This window comes from Molothrus ater, chromosome 5 (assembly GCF_012460135.2).
Source record: "Molothrus ater isolate BHLD 08-10-18 breed brown headed cowbird chromosome 5, BPBGC_Mater_1.1, whole genome shotgun sequence".
In the NCBI taxonomy this organism is placed as follows: Eukaryota; Metazoa; Chordata; class Aves; order Passeriformes; family Icteridae; genus Molothrus; species Molothrus ater.
In genome coordinates this window covers 71233062-71259049 of record NC_050482.2, presented here as the reverse complement: position 1 = coordinate 71259049, position 25988 = coordinate 71233062, and the positions used below count along the sequence as shown (strand labels likewise).

The 25988-nt window shown below is 40.9% G+C and overlaps 1 protein-coding gene across 2 annotated transcripts in view; it reads right to left on the bottom strand.

Annotated features, from left to right (window-relative positions):
* PDE3A (phosphodiesterase 3A) overlaps positions 1-25988 on the bottom strand; it is a 210809-nt gene that overhangs the window by 16436 nt on the left and 168385 nt on the right. For both annotated transcript variants that reach the window (XM_036400150.2, XM_036400151.2), the window contains 7 exons: positions 14384-14644; positions 11616-11770; positions 8269-8384; positions 5728-5947; positions 3324-3409; positions 2700-2869; positions 1647-1784 (listed from right to left, as the gene is read on the bottom strand). In XM_036400150.2, the coding sequence (XP_036256043.1) occupies positions 1647-1784; positions 2700-2869; positions 3324-3409; positions 5728-5947; positions 8269-8384; positions 11616-11770; positions 14384-14644 (1146 nt within the window). The remainder of the gene's footprint in view (positions 1-1646; positions 1785-2699; positions 2870-3323; positions 3410-5727; positions 5948-8268; positions 8385-11615; positions 11771-14383; positions 14645-25988) is intronic.

Here is a 25988-nt window from a genome sequence, read left to right as displayed (position 1 = left end):
TTATAAACAGCTGTTACAGAAAATGTTGGATTTTCATCACAAATATTAAACCTTCTCTATTTTATTTCTCAAGCCTCATTTTGTGGAACTGTGAAGGGGAGAACATATTGAGAACCTGTGCAAAAACCACATTTTGGGAAGTAGAGTGAGGAGCTTTAGTACAATTTGAGGGAAGCACAGAGGACTTGTGTCCAGAGGTACAGAAGCCCATGCAGCTTGGTCAAGTGCTTAAAGCCTACAGAGGGACCCAGGTAAAACCAGAACAAATTCTGGCTCATCCAAACTGTTCTTTATGCCATTAAAAGAAAGTTCTGGTTTTCCTCATGTTTCATTCATCATTCTATTATCATTCCATGCTATGAGAAAGATGAGCACTATGATCTAGAAGAGCATTTCACACATCACACACTCAGTGTCCAGTGCAAAAGTGCCTCAGTGAGCATCACTGAATTTATTCACCAAATATATCCAATATCCACGGTTTGCCTATTTCTCTAAAATGAACCTAGCGATTTGGCAGGCTGGTCAAACTCAGATGTTGCTTGCCAAGCTACAGAACACAAAAAGGCAGAGCACAGAATAAATCTGAATTCATGCCATGGTTTTCCTTGTTGACCACCAGATAATTGAATCTAGCTGAATAATAGGTAACCACCAAGGGACTGTGGTTTGATCCAGCATTCTCTGGAGCTTGTTACACTGAAATCTGCCTGACACACTGACCTCTGTGTTTCTGGGGGGGTGTTAATTGTACCACATTGTACCAATTAACTTTATCTCTTCTTTCCAGCACTCATCACTACATAATGCCTTGTAAAGTGATCCTCACTCAGTCTGATTCTCTAGGGCTTTTTTTCCCTTTCATCCCTAAATAATAATAAAAATAATTACTTGCTTTTCCTGTTTAATATTCTTCAATACTTTTATAAGAAAAAATGACTAATTTGTCAGTGTGCCAGGAAAAGGGGCATAACAGAGTAGAAAGTTCAGCCAAGAAAGTGATTATGGTAGGTCACACCAGTCTTGCTGGGTAGGCAGAGGCTGTGTCAGTAACTGAATCAAACCCACAGGAAGGAATAAAAACCTGAGAGCTGAAAGAAAGACTAGTAAGCTCTCCCAACTCATAGCAAATCTTCCCTACATAATATTATATGAATTTTCTCTTAAAGTTCTGATTCTTAAAAATGGGGGAATCTAGCAAGAATTCTTTCTACCCCCACTTCCTCAAAGCTTGCTTTCTTGCCCAGCCTGAAATCTGAAACATTTCTGGGATCTTATACTGAAATCTTCAGTATAAAAGAGGACCAAACTCTGTATATCTTGCTTCCACTGAACATATTACTGTTTAGCCCTCCCATGCTAAACCCCATGAGAAATCCTTTCCCAAGGAACTCAGTAAGGGCTGGAAGTATCTCAAGAGAATATTCAGAAGAGCAGACAGCAAAACAGGTGCGTGATTTATCTTTCACATTTTTAAATTTAAAAGTAAGGATATTCAAAAGTAAGGAATATAATGAGAGAGAGTTCATATTGTCAGCTTTGAATTAGGTGTCAGGGATCATCAGCTTGTAAGGAAAATGGCTTTTAACATGTCTGTGTCTAAATCTGCCAACATTTAGACCCTGCAGACAAGGTGCACCTCTCACCTGACTGAGAATCCGACCGCATTTCTTCCCAATTTTTTCCACCAAATCAAAGATTGGGAAGTTCCAACTATTTAGCTGCTCCATCAAGGGATCCAAGTTGTCCATAACCAGGGGCTCAGGAGCCAGTACAGGCTTGTCCTGCGCCAGAAATCAGAATAAAAGGAATTGTTAGTTCAGCAAAGCATCTCAAGCAAAAATTGATGCTTTTGAAAGCTGAAGTCACATTAGCATCATGTGTAAGTCTGTAGTACTTCACTCAGCTTGGATAGATGTCCTCATTTCTTGCAGCCCTGCAGCTACTCACTCTCCTTTGTAATGTGTTTCACTTGAATGGATAGGAAATTCTGTTTATGAAACAGCAGTGCCTGCACTTAGCACTGAGACTCATTCATTCATTCACTCCTGGGAATCATTCACTCATTTCCAAGGGAGGCTGCCTTCATTGTGAAATTCACTGTGGTGCAGAGAGGAAAGCTCCCAGCTTCTGCTTCTGCATCAGGACCCATTCACTACACTCTAGCATGCCTAACAGAGCTCAGTCCAAGTGAAGATTTGTAGTCCTTAAATTGAAACCTCTCTGTCTTTCAAGGTCTGCAAATAAAAGTTGGGTTGTGCCCTTCCTTTCACATTTCCCCCTGTATACTCCCTGGAATTTCATTTTACTTAGAAACTGGAGATGAGTAAATGCCAGAACATTTCAAGCAAAATGCTTTCTCTCAGCATGTCCAACTCCAGCAGATTACAATAAATTTTTCAAGAGCTCCTGCCAACTGCAGATTATTAATTCAGTTGTACAACAGGCTGTGGAAAACTTAACTAAACAGAGCTTTCCTCTGCATCTCAACCAAGCTTACAGCTGAATGCTGAGAGACAATCATCACTTGTTCATCACACTGCAACATTTGTTCTTTAAGACAGTAATACCTTGCAGCACCCTTAGACCACAGTGGGGATCTGGGTATTTGGTTAGTTTGATTTTGATTTTGGTTTTTTGTCCCCCTCAGTGTCAGCATACACTCATTCTGTTGTGCTGGGGGAACTTAAAGGAGCTACCTCAGGTGGTGTCAAGGGATGCAGGATGATGGTCTCAGGTGTGTAGGACCTACAGCCAGATCCCTTCCGTGGCTGCTCCTTGGAGCAATCCGTGTCGTCGTCATTCTGCACGATGTCACTGCTGTCGCTGTTGTTGGTCTCGTAGTCAGAGGTGGCTTGGGCAGGATCCTCTGCAAACACAAATCACAAACTTGTGCTGTGAACAGCAAGGGTTTCATGGAAGTCAGCCTGTGACCTTCTGAGTAACAGCAACAGGAGCTCTGACTCATAATACATATGTGCTGCTTGGCTGGCTCTGAAGTTGCACAATCTGTCCAAGGGCATTAAAGATTTACCCTGCAGCATGTAAAAAATGGCAGCAGGGAATGAAGAGAGAAAAAATTCTGAGGACCATTATTTAAGTAAATTGAGGGGAACAGTATCTCCTTTATAATTTAACTCCATAAGCATTTTGTACATGTTGTACAGAGGAAAAGGGAAGGAGCATTTGGACATGAAATTGTCAAAGACAATTAGTATGGACTCACCTGGGTGTGCTCTCCTTTTATGACAGACAAGCTCGTCTGCCCTTTTAGTGGATAATTACTTAATTTGAGGGAACAAGGTTTTTTGACAAAGAATTACCTGTTCTGTTCAGGGTGTGTGTAGTACCATCATTTCTATTTAGCGTCCCATCACCAGCTTCTATTTGATTGTAGGGTCTGCCACAGCTGAAATACATCAAGAAACACAGACAATATGAAGAACCACGTGCCTTAGACAGTCCTGTGTAAAAGGATTTCCCACTGGCAATGTGAGATTATGTCATACAGTGTAAGTCATGGTCCTGGGTATGTTCTCCAGACAAAATCACAGGAGAGTGATAAAGTTTTATTGGATCTCGAGACAAAAATACAGAAAGACCTTGGATTAACTGCCCACCACCATTAAATTTGTGAATTTGTGTTTTCAGCAGAAAACTTGAACCATGTGATTTCTTTAAATGATTTTTTTATTATTCTGTAAGTATACCAGCACAAAATAAACCCCCTAGTTCTATATTACAGATGCCCTATAAAGATGAATTAAAATTATGAAACTGTGCCAGAGTCCCATACAATCTTGCAGAATTCATTTTGAACACAGTCATGATCTGGCTTCACTCTTCTTGCCTAAAATTTGAATATGTTCCTCCTAAGGAGGAAAATTATATTTTATCATTAATTCAGTGACGGCATTCCAAGTACATAAGAACCAAGAGGGCAGAGTTTGCTTCATCATTTCCAGAACAGAAACACATTTTGGGAGGGATCACAGTATGATGACCTTTTAAAATGCCTGGCTCTTCCCTTCCATTAAAAAGCTTTATTCCTTGTCTATAGTTCCCTTTAAACCCTAATTACAGCCTGACATTTTCTCTGATTTAAGTCAGCATTTTGTGGCACATCTTATATATAACTGTCTTCAGAAAGCAACTATTACAGAATTATTTGAATTGGTCAACTTTTTACTACAACCTTTGCACCATTTTAAGTTCAATATATAAAAATGGCTTAACTCCTGGGCCAGTTAGCTTTTGGCTGGGTCATACAAACATATCCTGGAGCTGGGTATGCCCTGCAAACATCATGAGTTCCTGAAAGACTTCCAGATTAAAATGCTCATCTGTATTCAATGATACCTGTAGTGCATAGCCAAGCAAATAAATCTTGTGTCAGTCAGGTTGATAAACAAGATTAAAAAAGTATTAATTTCATTACTATCTTCAACAACCTTACATTGATTCTTTTTTGACATTTTTAATGCAACTCTTAACTGTTCTTTTTAATAGAAATCTTCCAGAATGAATGCCACTTGTGAAATAACTGTATTTTGTTGAAGTGGTAATAAAGGCACAGCTTAATAACACTGCAGCACCTTTATGCTATGTTTCTGCTGCATAATACAGTTTTAATTTCAAACGAACCTCTCCAAATCCCAATTTTGGCATACCTTTGGAAAACTCTTAAAAGCACTTAAATTTTTATTTAGTCATCTAAATCCATCTCAAAAGCCTGTTTGGATCCTACCCCAAACTCCAGTGAGGATGACTCCCTTGAGCAAAGTTGCAGTCTCAATTTTGACTTTCTCACAGCCACTTCCTGGCCTTGCACACAGCACACTGAGACACATCCAAAATCATGTGACTGAAGGCAGAAACTAAAAACTATTTCCAAAGATAGTCAAACTTGATAGTGCCCTCTGCTGGCTGGCCACTCGTGCTATGGCCAAAAGCAACATCTGGTGAGCAAAGCACTGGAACAGGCTTGGGAGTACCAGTGTTTTCCACTGTTCTGAACTGGACACATACTGCAAACTCCAGCAATTTCATTTAGCAACTGAGTCCTTTCTGAGAAGCCAAGCAGAACAACTTTCTTTCCAAAAATGCTAATTTTGCAAAGCAGGTGTGGTTTGTGTTCCCTAATAAAGGGGTACTTTAAAGTAAGAAATTAAACTGTGTTACTGGAGCTCTTAGCAGTAGAAAGAACTCATCTGCAGTTGATTTCTAGAAAAAAATTAAAAAAAAAATCCCCATAGTATCAAATCTTACTCTTCCTAGGGAAGACAGGACCCACTCCTCCTGAGAGAAGGCTCAAAATCACCGTCTTCAGGCATTGCTGGCCCTAGCAGTCAGATTTTTCCTATGCACATCAGCTGCCTGCTGTGCAAGCCTTGGCTGTGACCTAAAGGTGACTGCTCATGTCAAGGGCATGGCTCCAGAAACACAAGCTGCAAATATGAAATCCAACTTTGGGATCTGCAGGTCATTGACAAAGAATTTGTTTAGGAATCAGGCTGTCCCCCTGACAGGAGCAATAAACATAGCCAACAGTCTCCCACTTGAAAAGTATTTTGTAGCATTGATCTACACATTTACTGAAGTACTATAAACCTGAAAAATCAATACAAACACTGTAGTAAATCACAAAAAACTTGTATGTGGGCCAATAGAACAAGTTCATGAGAACAGTGTGAAATGATTGCAAGTCATGTCAAATGATCATCTTACCTGCTGCAGATGATGGAGGGGCTGATAACAGGGTCTGACAGGCTAGGTGCACTCTGAGTAGAAGTTAAGACTTTGTGTGGCTTTAGGCCCTGCTTGGTGTCAGTGTCTGTGGGCTCTGGAAATGACACAGAAGATGTTTTCCCAGTAGGACTCGTGGCAGGCGTCCCCTGAATCGGCGAATGGCACGGGGAGGTGAGAGGTGAAATATTTGGTGGGATACCTGGCCAAGGACAAGAGGAGTCTTATCAATTATCAGGAGTGGCAGATGCTTGTATTAGTTCACTGTGCAGAAATACTCTTCTTGAGATGCACCAGCATAGTTTCCAAAATCAAAATAGATAAAAGAATTCCCTTCTCCACCCTGAGCCAAGCCCAGGGCTGTCACAGAGTGAGGAACTTCCATTGCTATCAGCCACTTTTACCTGCTGAAGATCTGGCCCAAAATACAAAGCATATTTTCCCTGGTGAGCAGGATGCACTGAGTGGACAGGCATAAAATGACAGAGGAGTTTGTGGCACCACTGTTGGTATCAACACGTGCTAGCGACAGAGACACAGCCCAAACAAGCAGCTCCCAGAGCCATCTGCAGCTTCTCTCTCACCATCTCTAAAGCAGGGTCAAGGAAGGCTCACACACATTCCTAGAAAATTTGGATTTCTACATGTTTGAGGACTAGCAATAGAGCAAAAAGAGCAATTTTTAGTAGTCATACATTATACAATACTGCACTTCAGGGGCATTTCGCAAAGATTTTGGCCTTGACCTTCAGCTTGAGTTTATTTTTCTATTTCTATTGCTCACTAAGGTAGAACTGCAACCATTTCAGCATTCTGAACTAGAGTACAGAAACTGCCAATATCCACATGTGCAACACCAGCAAGATGTAGTTCGCTCTGTCCCTTACTCCACCTGAGCACCACTGCCAAGGTGAAATGCATCCAGTGTTTAAACAAAGTGCTGCCTTCTCTTGGAATCCACTTTACAATTCCTAGTCTCAGACAAAACAAGACTCAAAGTGCAGAAGAGCAAACTTCATCTATCTTGAAAGGAAAGGCATTCAGTTAGCTCCTGTTCTGAAGTCTGCAGGAACTCAGCCCCAGTTAATTTACCACATTCATATTCAAAGCCAAAGGATAGCAAGACCTTAGGAACTTGAAGGGGTTTTATGTTTCAATTTTGCCCCCTATCTAAATGCATTCCAGACACAAAAATTGTCTTAAAACAAGGCAATATGTTGATCTAAGTTTATGAAACATTAACCTTGCAGGATATACATGTACACTTCCAATGTTTTTTCCCTGATAGAAACTTACTGTGATAAGAGGCTAAAATATGATTTACTGTTGACAATCCAAGAGTTTAAAAAAAGAAAAAAATCTGATAGTTTCTGAGCTGTAATTTGGAGATATCCAGCATCTTTGTTTTGATTAAGGGTATTTCTTCAGGAAATGTGGTATGTATTTAGTGTCTTAATTCAATGATTGCAAGTAGGATGTAATGCCAGTCTTGAGATCAGAACACTACCGCCTTCAGAGCAATTAAAATGTTATCAGATGGCCATGACAGAGGGAAGTGGCTTTAAAACACAGAAAACCTCTGTTTCACATTTATGAATTCATTGAGATATCAGTTTTCCATCCACCGAAAATGTGTCTTTAAAAACATTTCACAGTCTGTTAGTTGCACAGAGGATTGAGTTGGATTATTGTCTATCTTTGAGATATATGTTACCAAGTAATATTCACAATTCATAGAGGATGCAATACACATGGTCTTTCAACAATTTGAAACGAGTCCTGAGAATTTAAACAGCACTTCTCACAATAATGTCTCTAACCACAGCAAGCTTTCTACTGCTGGCAGAGATCCAGTCTCTTGAAATATTTTTTGTTGTGTGTACTCTTGGGGTTTTTTAAGAAAGTAATTTACCAGGGAAGGTAAACACAAATAAAATTACCAGAAAAAAAGCAAAATTTTTTTTCAATAATCCAACATTCAGCCATTTACTGGCAAAAGTGAGAGAAAACGTGTCTTGCTACAGCAAAGATTTTTTCACAATCAAGATAAGAGAAATATGAAAATACAAAGAGAGTTATTTAAGTACATCCATGCACTTAGGTCCTCCAGAACTACTTCAAATGTGCAGTGTTGAAGATATAAACAGATATAAACCAGTGACTTCAATGTGATGCAAAAGTACATATGAAAACATTTGAGTTTTTTCCAAAATAGGAATACCTAGCAGTATTTTAAAATGTGATGATGAGATAGAAAAATTAAAACTATCTCTCACAAACAACTTTTCCCGCATGTACACATCAGGGGGTTGAGTGGCCCATCAATACAGAATAACAACTTGTTAATAACCACCAAAGTGATTGGCAAGAAAGCTCCTGACCAATTGGAGTCACACATGAGGTCTGCAAAACTGTACCAAAAAGTGAATAAAGACTGGGTTTTTTCCATCATGAAGAAAGCAGGGTCCATGTGATTTGTAGGCACAGTCAGGCCAGGCTGGCAGAGCTGGGGGTGCCACTCACCTTGGCGGCTCTGCCTTTTGGCATTCAGGTGGTTGGTGGAGGACACAGCGTAGGAGGTGGAGAAGGACCTGCTCTTGGTGATTGTCATCAGAATGGAGCTGTTCCAGGAGTCAGAGCTGCCAAACCAGAGCACAGAAAAGCAACATTCAATGCAGGAAAAAGCCTCCTCAGTGGCAGATCTTATCAAGTGAGGAGCTGCAGCAAGGAGTATGTGATACTGAGATAGCTCAAAATCTGGTGAGGGAAATGACATCCATGGGTTGGCTGAAGTGGTGTTTGTGTCCCACCTTCAGCAAAAATATTTACAATGCAGCCAGTCCAGAGCTGGACTTCCCTCAGTGCTGAGACCTATTTGCCTTATTTACAAAAAGATGCCTTCATTATAGTGCTCTGACAAGCACAAAGAGGCTCAAAAGTTGGCTTGAAATAAGTTAATTTATGTCCTCCTTTAACACCTCCTTAAAAGAGCCAGAAGTGACACAAATTCTCAGCAGAACTTGAAACCCAGTGTCCTCAGCTGCTTGTGCCACAGCAGGCACACAACAACCCTTGGGGCACTGGAGGAACTCCTCAGGAGGCTGGGGAGGACTGGAAGCATCCTGCATGGCTGTGCTTAATGGTATGCCCCTTCATGCCCTAACCAGGTGAAATACCTGCTGAACTCCCCAAAAAATGCCTCTCTCAGAGCCTGGAGACATCAGGGCCAGAGAATTGTGCTGCAGGAATCCAGCTGCACGTGTCCTTGTGTGTGGGGAGCAGATTTTAGTCCCCTGCAGCAGCATGGGTTTATGATTTTAGCCTTTGGGTGGTAATTGTATTGCCAGAAGAGGCCAAAATCTTCTACACAGCAAGAAAACTGTATTTATAATCACTTTCCTGAATGACACTCATCAAACGTCAGCTTCTTGCAGGGATGCAGCACTGGCTCTTATCAAGCTGTGAGCTCTCTGGACAAGTCTGCCAGGCTCCACATTTCTCCTCACAACCTCTCATCCAAGGGATGAGATGACACTCAATGCTGAAGACACACTTTTAAAGTAGCACAGCTCCAGCTGAGCTTGAAAAAAATAAACTTGAAGAAAAAAAAAGCATTCTGAAAGAAAAAAGCATGTGGTGCTGTGTTACCTCTGCAAACATCTTGTTTCGGACTATAAGTACTACCTATGAAAATACTTGCTGGCTGTCTTCATGGGCCCAAATTCTTAAAATCTGTGATGAAGTGAGGCAAAGAAAGAATACAGATGTTTACAAGAAAAAAAAAAAAGATTGTGCTTTGTTTTTTCATTGTCATGAAGAATGTAACACACTGGCCCACTGAACAGTAAAATAACCCAATTCAAACCAAAAGTCTCTGACCCGCATTCTTTGAGTTCCTACAGGGGAATCACTTGATATAAAAGTGAGTGAAGGAAAGAATGTGGGAGCTCTATTATTTTTCCAGTATAATGTCTACCCAGTTCAGTGACATGGGGTTGGAAGAATACAGAATTACTAATCTCAAACTGACAGTTATGGGGGATTTTTGCAAATATGTGACTACAGAAATCCAGAAGTCATGTCCCACATTGTGAGGAACATGTTGCATGTTTTGTAACTAGAGAATCTGCCACAGGACAATTCCGGTGTCAGCCTCTCTCCTACTGTTCAACTTATGAAAAGTTTCTTTCTCTGTGACCAGTGGAGTGCTTGAATTTGGTACACGGAAAGTGGCAGATAACCAAGATATATTTTTTCTCTTCAGCTCAAAATTCTTCTCCTTGAAAGCAGATCTCTCTTGGTCTGCCAACATTTTTAAAGCTAGACTTATAGGATTCATTTTCCCCCTTTCTGGAATACACATTGTTTCTCCTACTGTGAAAGAAGTAGTGCAAACAGTAGGCTGGGAGGCTTGACAGAGCTATAATTACACCACTGGCTATGACATTAAACATAAGAAGAATTGATAGCCTGCTTAGCTGGCTCCTCATGCAGAGTTATATAACAACCACAGGAAAGGACCAACAATAATATTTAATTGCTCTCCCTCTCCTTCCCATCTTGGGACACTTACACACTACGTGAGAGTGGGATCAACAGCATAAATCAAATGCACCCCAGGAACCACAGGCCTGGGAGTGAAGAACGTTTGCATTTGGTTACAGCTTCCTTATATTTACTTTTACTGAGGCAGATGGAACTTCTCACAAAGGGAACTTTGGCAAACCATGTGTTTTTCTTGCATGAGGCTTTCAGGGTACTCTGCAGGCTGCCTTGAGCACCTCAACACCCTGTGTGACAGCCTCATCCACGGGACAGATTTAGGTATCTGAAGAGAGGCCAACCTTGGAAGGAAGCTGCTCTTTGGGGCTGCATTCCCCCAATCTATCCAACAGCCAACATTGGTCATGTTGGGCCTTCCAAAGTCCTATCTCTTACCCCACTACCAGCAGCAAATTTGGAATTTCAGAAAAGCACATGAGTCTTCTAATGTCCCAGCTCTGAATTCTCTTCTTGAACATAGTGCTTTCATTCTGACCTTCCTTTCCCCAGTGTCTCCACACTCCTTCTTCATCCACCAGCTCCAAGGTGATGGCCCTTGCTGAGGCAGGGAGGGGACCTGAACTTTATTCTCACAGGGTGGTACCACAACTGGCCACCCTCCACCTTCCTTTGAAGGCTCTGCTCCTCTCTGACTGGAACAGAAAAGTATTCACAGAGCCAGAAAGGAGCAAACCCTGTTGTAATGACATGATGTGGAGCTAGTGAAACTTTTATTACAACCTCTGCACATTCCCCAAACAAGCTGGCTGCTGGCTATAGCAGCTGAGCAGACACAACTTTCTCTCCATTCCATAGGAGAAATCCATAGGATTCCTGAGCTGGAATTGTGTGCTTCACGATTTCAGCTCAAGGATCAGACCCTGAGAAGAATGGGAGATGAAGAAGTGCTTTAGGAACTGGTTTAATGACAGGACCACATCAGTATGTGTGCTCAGAAATTGCTGATGTAATTACTGCAGTTTTTCTTAGCCAGGCAATAACCACACAGGCAATCATGAAAACTTGCATGTCATGAAAACTTTAACCAGATATCTTTGCCTTTCTTCCAATTTTATTGGGCAGTTCTGCACTTCATTAGCATAAATAGATTTTTTTAAAATTTTATTTTTCTATCCAATAATATGAATAATTTTGGCACAACCTGACAAAAAATGGGAATGCTGCTTCTTTGTCAAATCAATTTAGAGAAACACAAAGAAGTAATTCTAACACAGTTCACAGCCAGCATTTTTGAATGCATTTTGCACACAGAACCAAAGAAATCTCCCCAAAAAGAAAGATAAAAGAGAGAGGAGGCTATGTGTAACCTGGATGACGAAGATTCGTGAGGTTTGATGCTGGCACTGCGGTCCCTCCTGACTGGAGCTGGCTCCAGGGTGGGCAGTCCTGTGGCTGATGTGGTGGTGGTCCACGTGGAGGACACTCGTCTCAGCAATCCTGGAGGCAAACTCCTCCGTAAGCGCTGTGGGGAAACCAGGGCCCTTCAGTTGGTACAGGCTGCAAAACCTCCACACATGCACAAATAAACCATCTCCATTGGCTTCCTTCTGTCTGACAACACCTTTAATTCTGGGTTCTCCCAGGGATTATTCATGTCCAACACAGCCAATGCTTTAAATGCTTGGGGAGTCTGGACCATCCTCCCTATCTCAAGTTTAAAAAAAGTGATATATATATATATAATATATATATATAATATATATATATATATATATATATATATATATATATAATATATATATATATATATATTTATATATCCACAGCCCCATAGCCACAGATGTTCAACACCTGATGTGGCCAAAGGTACTAAAACAAGTTAGCATGGCCATAAAGGTGACTGAAGCATTTGTCAGGAAAGGCAAGGCTGAGGGAGTTGGAACTGCTCAGTCTAAAGAAAAGTCTCAGGGTAGATCTTACCAGTGTACACAAATACCTAAAGGGAGGGTGTAGAGGAGAAGGCTCTTTCCAGGGGTGTCAGGTGACAGGACAAGAGGCAATGGAGCAAGGACTGAAGTACAAGGCATTTATTTAAATGTAGGAATTATTTTTTTTTACTGTGAGAAGGACTGAACACAGAGAAGTTGCCGGAAGAAGCTGTGAAATCTACATTAATGGAGATACTCAAAACCCAACTGGACATCCTCCTGAGCAACCTGATCTAGGCTGAGCCTAGAGAAACTTTCTCCTCAATGAGCTGAGGGATAGGACTGGACTACACAACCTCCAGATGCACTTTCAACCTCAACTACTCTGATTTAAACTGTCATGAATCCTCAGAATCAGAGATTCAAGCCAAGAAAGGCTGTAAGAAAAATAAGGCAGGGGAGCTCCAACTTTTTTCCCTGCCATATCTACCCAACCCACTGAAATAAAACTTTCATGCTCTGGGATGTGACATCTCAGAAAGCTTAGAGGAAGCATCACTGTTTACAGCAGATTTTTCTTGACCACCCCTGCGTTTTTCTTTCACCTGTCTCCTCCATTTCTCCAAATAACAGGATTCACATTTTTTTTTTCAAATTTTTGAAGGCAAAGATAATAAAGGATCTTTTTTGGAGCCAGATTTGCTGTTGCAGATCCTATAATTTTGTAAGCTGTTTCTCTTGTGCAGTTCTTGTGAAGTGTTTATAGCTAAGAACTAAAATAAATATATCTGCAATGGAGAGCTTGGACTTTGCCAGAGGGTTAAGAAATATGAGATGGAAGACATCTGTGGTTCTGAAGTTCAAAGTTGCATATAAATATGTTAACACATTATCTCCTTACACAAAATGCTCAGTGTCAGATGGTTAAGGTGAAGGTCCTCAATCTGCTTTTAGACACTTTAAATAAAGACATGCAAACTATTTATTTTGTGAACCATAATACATTTAGGTCAATGAATTCTTCAATCAAATTGGTTATCTGTAGCATTAACTCATTTCTTCATCCTTCATTTCTCTTCTCCTCATAGGGTATTATGCAACAGCAAACTTGTATCTGTTCCCTGTGTGTGCTCGTGTGATAGCAGTGCTATTCCACTAAACTCTTCCCCCTCAGAGCCTGGGGTACAGCCATTATAGATATGGTCACTAAAGTAAACCGGGAAATGTGCTTAAAAACCTGTGAACATCCATTTTGTACATACAGCTGCTAAACAGGCAAATAGGGTGGCAATTATCATCACACTAAGCTGTAATAAAAGAATCACGAGCGTTGCAATTGAGATGCCTGGAAATGCTGGAATGAATGACTGGCTGTGCCATTTAAACTGTAAAAACATAAAAGCATTTGCCTGTGCAATGTACTCTGCCTATATTTAATTTTACAAGGGAGGCTGCAGTACAAAAGTATTTTGGTTTAGTTTCAGAAATGAAATGTAAGCCTTGCAGGACAGCTAATTAACAAACCTACAATTCACACTACTTCAAATCTGATGCTCTTTCTAGCTGTTCACTTGCTAAGTGTGGGTGGTTAACACCGGTTATTTCCTGCCTGATCCCTGAGCATTCATAAAGCCATTTTTCAAGGCAGCATTACATTTATATTTATGGTTCTGTCATCTTTTTCTTCTCAAGACAACTTCCATGAGCTCACAGTATTTGTCATACTAATGATTGTGATATTTTTGTCAGTTTGTGGGGTATGCAACAGTTTAGACTTGATCCAAAGCACCTGAAGGTCATCAATAGAAACTTTTTAATTGACTTCTGTAGAGGACACAGTCTCAAGCTACGTCAGGGTAAGTATAGGTTGGACATCAGAAAAAAAATTTTCACTGAAAGCATAATAAAGTACTGGAATGCTCTTCCCAGGGAGGTGGTAGAATCACCATCTTTGGATATGTTTAAAAAAGGACTGGACATGGCACCTGGTGCTATAGTCTAGTTGAGGTGTTAGGGCATAGGTTGTACTGATGATCTTAGAGGTCTCTTCCAACCTCATCCTTCTGTGATTTTGTGATTTGTGATTCTGTAGGCTTCACCCTTCTAATTAAGGGAAGGAAGAAGAGATGGCAGTTCACACAAAAATCCCAGTGACATCTGACAGCCCAATGACATCCCTTTAGGGAGGGGCAGGCTCCAGCACTCACCTTGGGGATTGCCAGTTTCTCTCCCTTCTCCGGACATTCCTCCGAGTCGGAGCAGGTGTAGTTCTCGCTGAAGGACACCAAGGGATTCACCCTGGGCTTGTGGATGGCCTGGAAGGTCAGCTGTGTGTTGAGCAGGTTGCTCACTGTCCTCAGGGATGTGCAGACGTTGGGGGGCAGTGAAGGATCAGCCAGAAGGTCTGTGATGAGGCCGTGGGCCTCTCCCATGACAGCGATGTCCACTGTGATGCTGGTGCCAGAAGACTAAAGAAGAGAGAAATAATACAGGTGAGAAAACAGCAGTGAACAACCTGCTGGGCACTGCCTCAAGCTGTGGTGAACTCATCACAGCTTCTGCTAAAGCATCTGCAGGTGGAAAAATAATAACATGAAATAATTCCTTAAATACAGAGAACAACACTGAATAGATCGATCATCGGTCTGCAAAGACTTTGGAATTCCATCATATCTGATTTCACAGCTTCCACCATCTGCAGCTGACTCAGCCCATCTGAATAAATTGTTCAGGCTCCCTGTGGAGACGTGGTCAATAGCCAGGGCCTTTTTGCACAAACAGTTTTGGAGACATGGCTTGGGATGGGAGGGGACTCTCCTGAGAGATGCCTGAGTACTAACTACAGAATAACTAATCTAGAACAACTAATGTTCAGTGCTTAGGCCCAGATCAATGAAATTAATCCCAAGCATATACTGAGATTTGTAAAATATCTCCATGCAACTAAATTATAGTATTCTGGTATGGTAGCAACAACACTCTTCTACAAGCAATTGCATATTGGGCAGCTATACCACAACTGAAATGGAGTAAAAAAGTGGATTGCTTTAAACCTTAAAGTTGTCAAGTCTGTGAATTGACAGCTATACAGTACAATTGCAAAGGTTCGAGGATCTTTAAATTCTAATAAAGAACAGTGAGACTTGGATGCACACAGAAGTAAAACACCTAAAAAGGCAGAAGGCATATGGAATTTCAATGCAGAAGTGACATTTCAGCCCCACTAGCTGGTGCACTAAAACCCTCCATAAATTCTGCATAGAATTGCTGTTTCAAGGCACTCCAAGAGTGACCATTTTCTCTTTGTTGTGTCTCTGACACATAAGCTTAGTCCTGCTGCTCCTGTTTGGGGCTTAGCAGGTATACGTGCAGTTTCCCAGAGAGACGATTGCAGCAGATTTTGTGCTAATTTGCTTTCATGTATTCTTAGAAAAAGCTAAAATACATAGTTTGTTTAATGGGGAAGTTATGTCTGTGAAAAGAATGTACAAGTTCCTTGGAGTGGCAAGCAAAGAGCATGGAGAATTGGTCAGACTGAGAAGGAGAGAGATTAAAGCCCCAGCCAGGAATGACTCATGACAGCATTCATGGACCTCAAAACACAAAGAACAGAATAACACAACTTGACACTGCTTCGTTCTCAGAAAAGCCTTTACAGGCAATAAAAAAGCATTTCTGAGGAAAATGATGTATTAGTTAAGTATAGCTAAACCCCTTCCCTCTGTCTTCCCAGTTGCATAACGTGGACATCAGGCCCTTGGCAAACAGATGTTTCACTCCATGGATGCCTCCTTGTGTCCTGCTTCTTGCAAAGACTGAGGTAAGCTGCAGGACCAGAAGATAGGCTTCCTCCCTCACCATCCTCTCCTGCAGCCAGAGAGCCAGCCAGCCTCTTCCCACATTTCTTTGCCATGCTATGAAATAACATACACCAGAAACTGCTTAATCTACTGGAGTGCTATTTCATCCTGCTGAAAAAAAATTAATGCCTGAATTTAACTTAATGGCTTTTTCATTGCTTAACATCTCAGGAGTGCATGCAGAAGATTCTGGCAGATGCTAAAGAAAATCCTTAAATTAAAGAACAAGGCTTGGGATGGGAGTAATTAATTATCTATCTTAACCTCAGCAGGCAAATGGACCAAAGGGGAGTGAGGCAGAATACATCACTCAAAATGCAACAGAAGCCTCATATTTTCAGCAAAATTGTGTCATCTACTGCTTGAAATTCTATCAAGCCTGGAGTAGTTGACAATCAGAGGCAGAGATTAATACTTCCATGAAGTAAACAAGTCTGACTCAGTGGGCTATAAGCAGAGGTTCTGTGCAGCAGCACTGATATTTTGCAAAGCAGCCAGCATTGTTTTCCATGATTAGTACCAAGTGGGGAGAGGGGGAGCCCTTCTCCATGGTGGATTTCTGCCACAGGGCCTCCAGCTCCTTGTGCTGCCATGTGTGTTGGTGACCCCAGCCTTAACTCTGAGATTCAGCAGATTTGTCCCAGTCAAACACCAGGCTGTGATGAGTTATGTGAGTGAAAAAGTAGGAATGGTTCATCTGTCTCAGGGTCAATTTACAGCACGATCAGACTAGTCTGACTAGGTAAAATTACAGCTATTTAAATGATTGTTTTCTAAAAAATATTACAAATTGAATACATGAGAACATTTTAAAACATTTTACTTTTCAGAGTCTCTACTAAAAAACAGTAGAGAGCTGCATATGCTTTGCAGACATTACTCAGAAAATAGATGACAATGTGTTTCCCTAAAGGGCAATGAAACCTGGAATTTAGTGTAAATCACTGTGGTGATGTGAAAGCAAGAGAGGAAACTGCTGAAAATTTGAGATTAATGTAATCACATACATGGATATTTATTGTATATATGCACATGCACACAGATAGATATGCAGGGAGTCTTAGGGTAAACGCGCAGACAAAATCCACGCTCAGTCTTTGTAAGTTGTTTTTTACTAAGTGCATACCGTCTGCATGAACTGATTTGGATTCTTTGGATTTGGATTCTTTCCAAAGCACTTTACTCATTGAAGCTCCAAGGCCGGATACACGGGAATTGTGGCAAGAAGAACGTTTGCAAACACCAACAAACAACTAATTTGATAAAACAAAACAAAACAATGAGGAGCTAAGATAAGGTGGACTTAATTTCACAATGGTCAGTGTTCATTTGCTCATCTATGCCAATAATTGTGAATGCAGTTCCCTCCCATGACTTTCGGATAAGACTGGCTTGCTGTTCATTTTGTGACTTCATTCCAGCCCTGATTTCAGCAATGTCATGCAGTGACTAAAACTGAAATGCTCTGGGGCATGAGAATGAGAAAGCAAACAGGCTGGGAACAAAAGCAAAACTAAACAGGCTCATTTTTAACTAAGATAAGAAGAAAAAATAATTCCTTACAATGCTGAAAAACAGCTGGTTTAGGCCACAGTGCCATCTGGAATTCCTAAGTGGGCCCAAATGCACTTGCTGTATGTTTTGAGGCTTCCTTTTATGTACAGAAATTAAAAAACCAAACAAACCTAAAACACAGTGCTGCATGTGCAGGACCAAACCACAAAAGTAGCATGCCCCAGTATCAGACAGATTATTTTTGTCAGGGCAGGAAACAACTGTAAGGAACACTTATATTCAATATGAAAACAGTATCCTGAAAAATTTTAATAACAATTAAGAATTTTTAGGTTTAAATGATTTGTTTTGGAGTTTGCAACATGACTAGAAAAGTTCTCAAAATTTGCATAACCTTCACTGGGCTTTTCTATTATAGTCCACAAAATCCTCTTTGTTTCTTCTGTTAAATTATATTATGCACAAATCTCTAAGAATAGCTTTTTACTCAGTAGAAGAAAAAGGCAGATAGAACTGTGCAGGAAAAATAAATTTAGGAAAATAGGAATAACAAATTCCTTGAGCCATAAGACCAGATAGATAAATTTAGGTATGAACTACTTGTGTTGGCTCACCTGGGGAGCAGATTTGACATCCATACACTCAACAGATGCCTTACCACAAAGAAAAGTCTTCTCCCTCCCCATTCATGTTTTGCATATGATACTCATCCAGCTTGACTAAAAACCACCGCTCTCTCCACCCTACAAAGGGGGTGATTATCACGACAACACAAAACCAGTTGAAATTTATGCAAAGGAAAAAAAAACCTTAAACTAATTATCAAACACAAACCACAATTCATTTCACACAGCCTTGTATTAGGGAGAAATAAAATCTTCATTAGCTGTGGCTTGTACAAGGAAAAGCAATGAAGGCAGAGATGTTGGCCTTTCACCACGTTGCACTCAAGAGCACTCTGTACGCAAAAGAATGGGGGAGGCAAAGAGGAAAAAAAAAAGCAAAGGAAAGCAGCATCCAGCCTATCTTCAATCTTCACACAATTACCAGCAGCTATAAATCACTATTTGATATGGTTTCCAAGTCACATCATAAATGTTCAGGCCAAGCTGTCTGGAAACAAAATTAAAAGCAAATATAATTCTCCATTATTTTAATGCCCACAGAGCAATTTGAAGGATAAACATCAATTGGCTTCTATGGAAATAATGAATCATTTTAAAGGCGCCACAGACTTAACTACTCCACCTTCCACTGAATGACTAAGGGAAAAAGCGTGCATGCAATTCTTTCACATTTCACTTTTCTCTATTTAAAGCTCTAGAAACTGAGTATTTTTATTTCTCTCTTATTTTGTACCAGCACAAGATTTCAGATTTTCTCTTCTTTGGTGAGCAAAGAAGATGTTTATGAGACTCTTTTCTCCAGCTTAATGAAGCACAGCATTGCCACGGCTCTCTGGAGGTCAACCAGCCACAGGCTCTGCAAGGCACACTCTTTGGTAGGGCTGGAAATAGCATCTTTCTGTTGTCTCATCACATTGATCAAAGAAATCCTTTCCAAGGCATCTATGTAGCCCCTGGCTTTGCTGTTGAGTCTTTAAAGCAGCCAGGGCCACATAACCATAAACCAGACACTGAGGCACAGAAGATGAGCCCACAATGAAGGAAACTCAAAATCTTGCTTGAGCCATAATGATTTGAGTTTTAATCCTGGCTCCAAGATGCTTTGGATGGCACCAGCACAGCAAAGCAGAGGTACCTGACAGCAATTACTCTGGACTCTGATCTGCAGGGCAGAAAGTGCCATGACTGCCACATCAAGTGTGTCTGTAATGCCAGGAAGGTGCCAGAGTCCAAGGATCACAGAGCAGCCAGAGGAAGTGTTTCAAAGTAGTTCTGCAAAGGCAGGATCTGATGAAATGGGTCTCAATAAAGAGTCACATTTTTTGTCCCCTCCCTGTATTGCAGTGAGCCCTTTCCTCAGCAACAGTCCTGAGGCCACAGAGTCAGCAGCAGGCAGCCCAGCCTGGGGCTGGGTGTGCATGGGTTGAGCAGCCTCCTACAGGGCTGGCTCTGTAATCTCAGAGTATCTTAAACTACCACTCTTCTATTACTACCAAGCAAGGCCACTGATTTGGACCTTCCTCCTGTATCCCACCACTGGCTAACATAAAATTCCTAGGAAGAAAATAATCTCTGAAACCTGCTCCCATCTGCCACATTTATTTGAAACTGCCACAGAGGAGCATGACTACTTTCTTTAGAAAACCGGGATGACAACACCACCATTCTTTAAGAAAGAGGCACTGGTTTGAGAAGGAAATACTTTTTTCCCTGTTCTTATAAAACCTGTGGAATGTATCACTGTCTGTAGCAGGCTTTGTCTGGGGAGGCAGCTGCAGTCCCCACATCCTGCATCTCCACCTTAGGTGACACCACTCACCAAGCTCACAGTTACAGCTGACTAACTTTCTTCCATTACAGGCTCTTTCAGTTCGTGACAGCTTTGTCAGCCAAAGAGCTCAGCCTGAAACACACACTGCCAGGTATTTGTCTGGGGTGAATTATTTCAGTGTTTGAGAAAAATTGCTCAGACATTTACAAGGAGACTGTTGGAGTCTTTAATCCATCCTAAAAACTCTTGGTAAACTGATACCACGTAATCTGCAGCAGGCACTGGAGGTGCAGTAAGGCCTTTTTGCTTTCCCAGCCCTGATATGTCCAGATTTGGTTGTGAAGTCCCTGGGAAAAATGAAACCAAATCTGGCCCTGCATGACCTCTGTGGGTTGTCAGAAACCCACCATGAAAGTACTCACCCCTACACACTGCACACGTATCCTCCTGCACTATGCACAACATTCCAAAGGGCAAAGGATCACATTCAAGAAGCAGAGAACACATATGAGCTGTTTTGCAGTTTTGGTGCCATCTCTAACTTTCGAGGGAGGCTATGGGTTCTTGCTTTCAGGTCACCTAGCAGGCTTTTCCAGATTTCTTAAACACACACACAGAAGGAAAATATCCTCGTGGCCACTAGCAACCAAGCAACAATAAAAAGATAGATGCAGAAATAATCTCAAGGAGTGGGAGGACTGGATTCGTCCAGCTTCCAGACCTACAGAGTAGGAAAGTCTGAAACCGTGTGGATGCAAGTACTGGGCACAACCCAATGAAATGTAATTAAATCCCTGTCATTTATATCTGACAGAAAGGACCTCACATGAACTAACTCCACTGGTACTGACATCCAGTGGTGCTTAATTTTCCACATTTCCTCCTGCCACAGCTGTAGAGCACAGCTGGAAACCCTGGAAGGCAGAGGGAAAAGGGACAGGGCGTGCTGGGTGGCACAGCATGGCAAGGGGCACAGCCATACATGTGCTCTGCCTTGGGCTCCTTGGGAAATCCCAGTCCAAGTCAAGACACTCAGCCAGTTGGGATGACCTCCTGCATCAGGCATGCCATGAGGAGGATCCAGGGAAAGCAGCTCCTGGAAGGAGGAGAGAGCATAGGCTGAGCTCCCTGGCTGGGAGCCGCCGGTCACAGCTTGCAAACCTCGTGGAAACTCTGACGCTGGTATTTGATGTTCTCAGCAGAGCCCTGGGGACACAGTCACCCAGTTCCAAGGGACTTTCCGTGCTATTTGGCTGCCTAAAAACATTAAAACATCACGACTCTCCAGCCCAAAGAACTACTTGATGATGTAGAGCAGATCACAGAGTCAGTCACAGTCAGGGTTGATTACTTACAAAGTAGACGCCACTCCAACCAAACTAGGAACTTTAAAAATTATTGCTTTTAATGAAAGCACAGCAGATGGGAAAAATTAAATTCTAAATGCGACTCAAATCTGCTTTGAGTAACACAGACCGAGGAGAACAATTCTGTGCTGCAGAGGCTGTCCTCAATTGTCTTACATTATTGTTCTCCAATTTGTACATCAGATGGTCACAAATTGGTAGCTTGAAGCTGATAGTTTGTCTTCATATGCAGAAAACAGTGACAACTGTCTTCAGCCTCAACTTGAGCTGCAGCAACACAAGTGGGACCCAGCAGGAGTGGGTGCTGGGTGCACACACAGGGAGGATAAACCATCTATTAATACCTGGTGATCCTACTCGTTTGAGTTTACAGCTCCAACACGCCTGCTCAGCATGGAGAGCTATTTTAATGCTACGGTGAACTAAAACAGAGCAGCCAAAATCACAGCATGAGTTAAAAAAAGATCCATTGAAAGCAATAATCATTGCTCTGCCTTCTGTGTACTAACTAATCTTCCCACATTTTCAACTTGACAGTCTCAGTTACACCAGAGCAAAGCCAAAGGAGCCACGTCCTGCCATATTTTCTCCCTTTCAAAGCACTTCAGGCTCTTTTGGGATGCAACTTGAGAAGCAACCTCACAATTAGCAGCAAACTGCAGAAATATGTATGAAAATAAGCCCAGCTAAAGAGTCACACCCATCCCAGCCCTTCACTAAGAACTGTTGAACAATATGAGGAAGAGAATTATCAAATATCATGAAAAATGTAATGCAAATAAATGCAGCCTCTAAATGAAGACAAAAGATTGAGGGGGGGAGGTGGAGTGAAGAGCTGCTACACAGGGTGTCAAATATATTTTCAATTACTAAAAAGGAGTTGTCATAGGAGAATAAGCTAAAAAAAAAGAAAACCTCATAAGGTTTTAAGAATGAGTGCTGAAAACCAGAATACGTAAAAATTAGAAACTAGGAAGTAATTATCAGTGAAGCTGTAGATGAAGAGCCTTTAATGTTCAGTCTGTTCTTACTGGAATTACAACAGAGATTTGGAAATGACAGCAGGAGCCAGATGTATATCTTGGGCCATGTTTCCCATATGCTGCAGCAGCAGAGCAGAAGGATGCCATGAAATTCTCCAGTGACCATGAACACTACTGATAGTAGTGGTCCATTTTTAAGAACAGGCTTTCCCTGAAGCCAAAGGCAGGCAGTGATGTTCTGCACCTTTTGAAAAGGATAAATCCTCTGCACATCAAACTCCAGTGAGAGCCTCACTGCAGACAAATTGGTTCAATTTCAGCATTTTTTTCTTCTCCATCAGACCTTGTGGTTTGCATTATTTCAGTTCTCCTGACTTAAAGCACTCACACTAATACCAGTCAATAGCCACTGAGTGCTAGAGATGCCTCCTCCTCTTTCTCATGACTTTATGTCACTAATGAACTCCTCTGTGAAAAGAATTAATCATTTTTCTGTAACACTTGGCTTTGGATTTTTATATTATGACTCATTCAAAAAAAACCCAGCTGTAGCCCTAGGGACTTGCAGTCCCCAAATCCTTCATCAGAGCTGCTGCAGAGAGCTATTATTTCTCTAAAGAACAAGCTACTAACATCCAAAGCCATGACCTGCAAAAGTCACGTTTAAGCATGCGCTAGATGTGAAAATCCCCCACCTCTCCTGGATTATTTATTGGCAACTCTTCAATGAAGATCAGAACAGAGAGAACCAGTAATTAATGTACAAGAAATACAAAACACTATCCGCTGCATGGCTTGTGTGATATTAAAATAATTTTTTTTACTTACCACAGATATAAACTGACAGAGCAGCAAGCCCTGAGGACTGCTTTCAACCTACTTCATCCTTGACCTGCAAGGACCAACTTAAAGACACACAAGGTTAGTTTATACTGTGGGCTTATTTTGCCTTTGCTGTCACAAATGAAGCAAAAAAAAAAAAAAAAAAAATTGCCTGCTGAGATACAAGGTAGACATCTGATAACCACAGGTCAATGCCTGCATCAGATGGCCATTTTCAGGACTACTGTTCTGGCCTTTAATCTACACACTGGATGCTAAAGGCTCGAGGATTTTCTAAGTCATTTCAGTAATCTCTAATTTCTTCCATGTAGCTGGAGACAGATTTGTCCTGTGCACAGTTTTAATCTAAGAATAGTCTTACTTTCAACTTGTGTATTTCAGGTTGTGAGTAGTGCTTGACTTGCACTTTAGAAAAAGAAAAATGTAAAATGCATGTAATATTCCTAATTATGACACCCTGGCTGCTTCTCAATTCTAATTAGAGATAGACCCAATCTGTACTTCTGCATCATTAATATCTCAGCAACTCTGACGTCTGGCTCAGGGTCTGCACTATTTTATGAGGGCCAAACACTCCTGTGTTTTTGGAAAGCTTGGATTCAAACTCACATCTAAATATAACAGCACCAGCTTCTCATTTACAAAAGGCAACAGAGCCATAGAGACCAGAAAACAGACACAGATCATGAAGCACTGGTGCTTATGCTGGCAACCAAACTTGACAATGATTTCTATCTCCACTGTGAGTTATGTTTTCTGCTTGGATGTGGACATTAAGGAAAAAAAAATAAACTGTGGGTTGCACATGGGGCTTTTTTAAATGTTAAATATCCTTGAGAAGCTGAACTTCAGTAGTTCATCTGAATCTACTGCAGTAATAAATCAGTGATGATGTACCAGTAAGTGCAATAGAAGCACTTACTACCACTGAGTAGGTACACTGCATGGGTCCTGGCAGACCGGTTAAAAGCCTTAAATGAATTTTTTTAAGGAGTTTGAATTTTTGAAAAAAAATTGAAATGAAAAGTCTTAATTGAATTTGTTATATAAGGAGGTATAGAAAGAAGTGTCAACACACAAATCTGTTTTACCATCTAAAATCAAAGACTTGGGAAGATACATCAAGACAGAGACTTGACATTTTAGCTCAGAACTGATGCTGTTAATTGGTGCACACAGTATTGGGCTATTTGCGGATGAGATTTATCATCACATGATTCTGCCCCAGAGCTCTCTAACACAGAGAACAGTGTGGTGTCCTCACAAACAAGAAACAGCAGCTCAAGGATTCAGAGTGCACTGACAACTTCAGGCAAACACAAAAAGTATTTTGTACTGACAGAAGAATTATTGGTTTTGGAATTGCTGGTGACAGAAAGGGCTTATTTTGGCTTTGCTTCAGCAATTTTAGGACAGTTTTATTAAAAGATAGGAACAAGAAACTGCGTCAACTTCTCAAAACTTAAATCTTTAGTTTGAAAATGATGAAATGAAGTTCCTCAGTTGTTTTTTTTTTTAGTAAAAGGCTGTGGCTTCTCTTTGTGAAGAACAGCCTGGTGCCCATATTTGCATTGTTTTCTGCATTAGACTTCTGCAGAAGCTTAGTGGTCAGAGGCTCACAGCTAAATTAAGTGGGATCCATAATGGATTAGACACCAAGATAGTTTCAATATTCAGGTTTGTTAACACTGGTGACCTAAGGCAGGGTATTGTAGCAAAAGATCCTCCCAAAAATCAGTTTAACTTTGAGGGGTTAAACTCAGAGCAACAAAGATAAAAGACCAGTTTAATCACAAGAAAACACTTGACTTCATAGCCCTGACCTTGGTGAGCAGTCACGTGCAGCTCTCATCACAATGCTTTGTGTAACATATTTGTTAACAAATTGGAACAGACCACATGCTGGATTGTTTGCCATACGGTGCTCTGGCTGATCAGTTGATGAAGCATATGGATTGTGTCTTCCTAATGCTCCAGGATCTTCCTGACTGCTTCCATCTGAGTCTTACCAGTGGCCCCAGATATCCCATTTATCCCATTAAAGTAAAAGAACCAAAGACATAAATTGCTGATCAATTCTCTCTGTATACCCTCCTTCTTCTCCTAATGCATTTGAGAGACTTTTGGCAACAACATTAGGAAACAACCTTCTCTAGAAAGAAGAATCACTTCATTTAAATGATTTGTTCTTTTAATTACTGTCATTCCTAGCTAACACAGAGCAGAAAATGCCTATCAATAATGCTTACTGTGCAACAGGTTGGCATTTTTCCAGGAATCTGAAGACTACCCTTAATCTAAGTAAAAATTTATTTGTATCCATTTCCTCTTTTAATGCAAGCTACAACTGCTGCGGAGAGTAAAGCTGAAGCATTCTGTATGATGCTACAGCAAAATGAAATACCCAACCAAATTAATTATGCCCAATACTTTTATGCACTTGCCCTTTTATACACTGACAGATCAAAGAAACATTCTTGGTTTCCTGTCAATAAAATCAAGGTGGCACAAGAAGGCAACATGATGAGGACTTACTTTGTTCTTCCTTTTAGGAAAGATGCCTTCCATTAGGATGGCATTTTTCTGCCATGATATAAACATGTCTTCAAGTAATAATTAACTATGTAATTATCTAATTCTATAGAGAGCCACAGTACTATACCTCACACACATGTTAATAGCTCAGTTTAAATAAGGGAAGGAGAATTGATAGGAAAGAAATGAATTAACATTTAGTTGGTCTTTTTTTTAAACAGAGAAGAAAATGCAAATCAAAACCTGTCTCTAAAGACTGTTTCATGTTTTGTGTATAAAGACAACCCTATAGGCCCATGCCAGCTACAAAAA